General features: G+C 37.0%; 1 protein-coding gene across 2 annotated transcripts in view; it reads left to right on the forward strand.

The window, feature by feature from the left end:
• Positions 1-6,000, forward strand: part of ANKRD13C (ankyrin repeat domain 13C) — an 88,368-nt gene extending 82,368 nt beyond the window's left edge. For both annotated transcript variants that reach the window (XM_007978310.3, XM_007978311.3), the window contains one exon: positions 3,750-6,000. In XM_007978310.3, coding sequence (XP_007976501.2) covers positions 3,750-3,880 — 131 coding nt within the window. In that variant the 3' untranslated portion in view covers positions 3,881-6,000. The remainder of the gene's footprint in view (positions 1-3,749) is intronic.

Raw genomic sequence — 6,000 nt, forward strand, 5'->3', positions numbered from 1 at the left:
GCTGTATCACTGGGCATGGTGGCTCAGGCCTGTAATACTAGCACTTTGGGAGGCCAAGGTGGGTGGATCACTTGAGGTCAGGAGTTCGAGACCAGCCTGGCCAACATGGTGAAACTCCATCTCTACTAAAAATACTAAAAATTAGCCAGGCATCATGGTGGGCGCCTGTAATCCCAGCTACTCATGAGGCTGAGGCAGGAGAATCGCTTGAACCCGGGAGGCAGAGGTTACAGTGAGCCAAGATCATACCATTGTACTCCAGCCTGGGCAACAACAGCAAGAGACTCTGTCTCAAGGAGAAAAGAAAAAAAAAAAAGAAAAAAAGAAATAAGCTAACTGTATCAGTCACTTCATGTTTCTCGTTTTCCTTCTACCTCTCTCTACTGCATTTTTCCTCTCAGTTGTTAGGCTTGCTCAGGTCTCTCCCCTTTTAAAATCAAACAAAAAATTAAAAATAAACAAACAAACAAAAACAACAACAAAGAAAACCACAGTCCCCGTAACTTCACTAGCACTTGCTTTAATCTTTGCTTTTCACAGCCAAGCTATCTGAAAGCCTCCTTCCTTCCTTCCTTCCTCTCTTTCTCTTTTTCCTTTCCTTTCCTTTCTCTTTTTCCTTTCCTTTCCTTCCCTTCCCTTCCCCTTCCCTTCCCCTTCCCTTCCCCTTCCCTTCCCCTTGCCTTCCCCTTCCCTTCCCCTTCCCTTCCCCTTCCCTTCCCCTTCCCTTCCCATCCCTTCTTCCCTTCCCGTCCCTTCCCGTCCCTTCCCGTCCTTGTTTCCAGAGAGGGTCCTTGTTTCCTTGTTCAAGAGAGGGTCTGACGCTGTTGCCCAGGCTACAATGCAGTGGCATGATCTCGGCTCACTGCAACTTCTGCTTCCCAGTCTCAAGCCATCTTCCCACCTCAGCCTTCTGAGTAGCTGGGACCACAGACATGAGCCACCACACCCAGTTAATTTTTGTATTTGTCGTACAGATGGGGTCTCACTTTGTTGCCCAGGGTGGTCTCAAACTCCTGAGCTCAAGTGATTTGCCCACTGTGGCCTCCCAAAGTGCTGGGATTACAGGTGTGAGCCACTGTTCCTGGCCTCTATTGTTTCTTAAAATTACTTGTGAATCTATAATTATCTCAGAATAAAAAGCGTACTCCCTTAGTTCATTACAGATTCTCTCTTCCTCTTTTTTTTTTTTTATTGATCCTTATTGTTAAATCTAGTAGAAACTTTTCTGTTTTTATCTTAATCTCTTTAAGATTTGACTTTTCTTATTTTGAAGTCCTTGGCTCAATGAATAACTAAGACAAGTCATTCCATTTTCCTCTGACTTCTTTTATAGACTCTCTCCTGGTTTTCTTCCTCCCTCTCTGGCTGCTCCTTCTGGAGTACATCTCCCTCTTCACTCTTGTCACCTTGTATTATATTCTCACTACATCTGCCAAAACTCAACTACCTTGGTCACACCCTTCCATTGGCTTTCCACCTCATCCAGAGTGAAAACTGAAGTCTTTTTTCTTGGCCTAAACCCCACCGGATCTGGCAGCCTATTTGCCCTCTGACCTCATCGGCTGCTAATCTTCCCCTCATTCATTTGGCTGCAGCCACATTGGCCTCCTGGCTGTTCCGAGAATAAACCAGATACTTTCTTTTTAGGGCTTTTGTACTTCGTGTTCTTCTATTTGGAATTTTCTTCCTCCAGGCAACTGCATGGTTTGTTCTTATCTCAGGTCTTTACTGAAAAGTCCCTTCATTGAGGTTTTCCTTTGGCCACCCTATTCAACAACTCTTACCCCCAACCCTGAGACTCCCTATTCTGCTGTTAATGCTTTATTTTTTTCTAGATACTCATCATCATTTACTTGTTGTCTGCCCATCCTAACCAGTGTAATCTCTATAAGTGCATGAATTTTGTTTCTTATTTAGTGATGTATATCCAAAACCTAGAATGGGGTCAGCAAACTTTGTCTGAAAGATAATAAACATTTTAGGCTTTGTGGGCTCTATGGTTTCTGTCACAACTACTCTTTTATTTGGAGAATGAGAGCAGCCATAGACAATAGGTAAGTGAGTGGGCATGTTGTGTTCCAAAAAAGCTATTTACAGACACTGAAGTTTGACTTTCATGTAATGTTTGTTTTGTTTTTTGAGATGGAGTCTCGCTCTGTTCCCCAGGCACTAGTGTAGTGGCACAATCTCGGCTCACTGCAACCTCTGCCTCCTGGGTTCAAGCAATTCTCCTGCCTCAGCCTTCTGAATAGCTGGGATTACAGGCACCCGCCACCACACCCAGCTAATTTTTGTATTTTTAGTAGAGACGGGGTTTTGCCACGTTGGCCAGGCTGGTCTTGAACTCCTGACCTCAAGTGATCCACCCACCTCAGCCTCTCAAAGTGCTGGGATTACAGGTGTGAGCTACCACACCCAGCCTATTTCACTATTCGTGAAATACTATTCTTTTTTCTCCCCTAAACATTTAAAAATGTAAAATATTTTCTTAGCTTATGGGCCTTACCAAAATAGGCATGGCCATAGGACTTACTGTACAGACCCCTGGATAAGGATAGCATCTGCACATAGTAGGTACAAAGGAATGACTTTTTCCTCCAGAAATAATTGGAAACTCTATAACTGGTATGTTGATTATTGTGTTTAAATCTAACTAAGGTATTTTGTTTTGCTTTTTACATAAGAACATAACTTTCTGCAATAAAATACTAGCTTATATCAGTTAGACTTAATTTACTGTATGTCCTTACCCTAGACACTTGAATTAGCTTTCATACACTCATTTCAGAGTTTAAAAAATATTATTTATTATTATTATTTTAAATAGAGATAGGGTCTCCCTATGTTGCCCAGGCTGGTTTTGAATTCCTGGACTCAAGTGATCTTCCTGCCTTGGCCTCCCAAAGTATTGGGATTATAGGTGTGAGCCACCACGCCCAACCTCATTTCAGAGTTTTAAGGGAATTTCGGAGTTTATTTATTTTACATATGAAATCCCTGAGGCTCATGAGTAAAATTTTTTATAGGAATCTGAACCCAGGCTTTATGATTTGTACTCATGTCAGTAACTCATATGAGGAATAAAACTAAACATTTAATTTAATATATTTGTTCATTTTATTTATTTTACTGTTTCTGGTTCCCGTATAATCATTAACTTGCTCATTTTAATTGCTTGATTTTACTTACAATTTCAGCCAGAAATATATTTCATTTGGAAGATTAGGCTGTGGTGGCATGATATTTTTCCATTTCTGATGAGACTGTTTTTATCCCATATACTTAAGGGATAGGTTGTTTTTAATGTTTTAAAACAAAAAAGGATTAGAGTATTTTACTTGGGCTAGTAAGAGTGAAAAGAAATCAGCTGAAAGAGTTGGAGTAGTATATATACTATAATCTGAAGAAAAAAAAGTCAGAATGCAAAGAGTACAAAAGTAGCTGTCCCTCTGCCCCAAGAAAAAGAAAAAAGGACCGTAGAATCTGGCGTTATATTCTTAAGACTAGGAAGGCATGGGATCTTGAGTTTTCAATATAACACTGGATGCCTGAATGTCTTTTTCTCCTCACTAATTAATACCCAGAACTCTCTCTGAAACACACACTCAGTACTACATATTCTTCTGATTCTTGAGTTTTTTTTTTTTTTTTTTAACATTTTAAAGAGTATGGACATCTCCTTAGTACTTTGTAGTCTGTGAATATTAACATTTGATTTTACAATGTTATCATTGATGTTCTCTCTGTAGATATACCTGTGTTTCCCACAATCACAGCCACTGTGACTTTTCAGGAGTTTCGATACGATGAATTTGATGGCTCCATCTTTACTATACCTGATGACTACAAGGAAGACCCAAGCCGTTTTCCTGATCTTTAACTGACGTGGAAAAGGATGCTGTCTAACCAAGGAAAGAAAATGCAGAGACCCTAGAAGTGGATCCAAATAGAAGGGACAAATGCTTTCAGTGAAGAAAAGGGAATTACATGTTGAATTGACGCATCAGTAATACGATACAGTGAAATGGGCCTCTAATAACGATTTCAGCGAGTTTTCTGATGTGCCATTTTTGGTCTTTTTAAAAATATACATATTATAAATGTAATAGTTTGACACATTAATGACCCTAAGACCTTCGTATGTAAAGCAGCTATGAGTGCTGTGATTTGTTTTTAAAAATTTTTACACTTCTTGTTGAAATATATATGCATATAAATATATCTATATCTATATCTAAAACACTCCTGGACCATTAACGTAAATTAAATGTCTTAAGAGGTATGGAGCCCTTTTAAACTTGTCATCTTTATGCAAGGTGACATTTATAAATATTCATTCGAGCTTTGTTTTCATAAAATGTAAACTATGTAACATTATGTATAGTTCAGTAATTTGAATGTTTGTTCAATATAATGAACTAGAAGGAATGCAATTTTCTGTAGATGAATGAACCAAATGGTAACCATTAAACAATTGCATTTATATGTTGCAATACATTTCAGAAGGAGCGTTCACTCTGCAGGGAATAAGGTACCTCCTTTAGCACCTTAGTGCAATTCATTGTGGTGCTATTTGTTTTTACCTGAATGTTTGTTACTAATCTTCCTTTCATAGAACCTCTATTTTTTTTTTTCTAAACTTGAGTTTGAGTCCTTGTTATGTTCATCATAAGGCAATGGTTAGCATGTTTAAAATATTCCTCTTCCAAATCTCAGCACTTTAAAAAGAATTCCAAATTTTTAAACTTGCTTCCTAATAAGTGCACATCAGTCTGATTATTTTGTTTGTTTTTAGTAGAATATGGATGCATTGGTGTCAGTTTTAAAAAACAATACACATATTTTGGACAACCCTACATATTTAATCCTTTCAAAATAAGATAAAAACATTTTATATGCTAACAATATATTTGTTACAAGTCCAGAAGTATACGCAAGATTGATTACTCCTATTGCTTATTTTTTTTTAAATCACAGGAAAATATTGATTTTATTGTCTCCAAAGTGATAAAATCATGTATTACTCATTTTTGCACTTAAAATTTTTCTTATTTATTCCAAGATGGTTTGAAGGTCCAAGTATGAAAATAAATTAGGGGGAATAATGTATAACAGTTATAAAGTATCATGTTGTATTAAAGAGCTTACTTACATCGATGTTTTTAAAATGTATCCTGATGAATATCTCAAGAATGCATCTGTCAAGTTTTTTAGACTGACCAGTAGCTTAAACTTTTTCCAGGATTTTAGGTAATTTGAAAGGAGTTTAGAGACCCTTATTGAAAATATGATTTAAAAATCCAAAGCATAAACCATAAGAAAAATTTTAAATAAACATCTTTAAAGCTGCATCTTCCATACTGATACATGCATTGCATATGTTGACATTAAGTACATTTTATAATGAAGAAAAATAATTATAGTTAAAAATTGAAAGACCTAATTACTACCTTACATGAGCCTATTGAATTTTGGGGAACGTGTTAGTAAACCCAGACTAGCTTTGTTGAATAGAAGTTGATCCCTGTTATTTAGGAAATGGGTAGATCAAATGACTTAGAGACTGAATTATCCTATCAGTGGTTATGTGGGGTTGGAGACACTGAAAGGCAGTGATCACTGTTGCTTCTAGGCTCCCTTTTACTTTGTAGGAATATGGTATACTTTCAGGAATATTCTATATATGTTTTCATAAGTACAGACAACTTAGGGAGGAAAAAAACATGGGTAATTGAAGCTTGTGGTTTATTAATTCCCTAACAGCACAGCTATGAATATTTTGCTGGGGTACACTGGAGGTAGGAAGACTACTGGAAATTTTTGCACTTGAATTTTGTTTTTAAAGCTGTTTTCTTTCAAGAATGGTAAAAACAGATTATCCATTCCAAAGTGTCTTTTCTGTGATCACAAAGAGCAAACAAATGTCAATATCTCTTATGATGGTGAAAAAAAGGAATTAATCGATGCAAATAAACTTTTCACAGTATTACTTTTAATGAA

The sequence above is a fragment of the Chlorocebus sabaeus genome, chromosome 20 (genome assembly GCF_047675955.1).
Source record: "Chlorocebus sabaeus isolate Y175 chromosome 20, mChlSab1.0.hap1, whole genome shotgun sequence".
Taxonomy (NCBI): domain Eukaryota; kingdom Metazoa; phylum Chordata; class Mammalia; order Primates; family Cercopithecidae; genus Chlorocebus; species Chlorocebus sabaeus.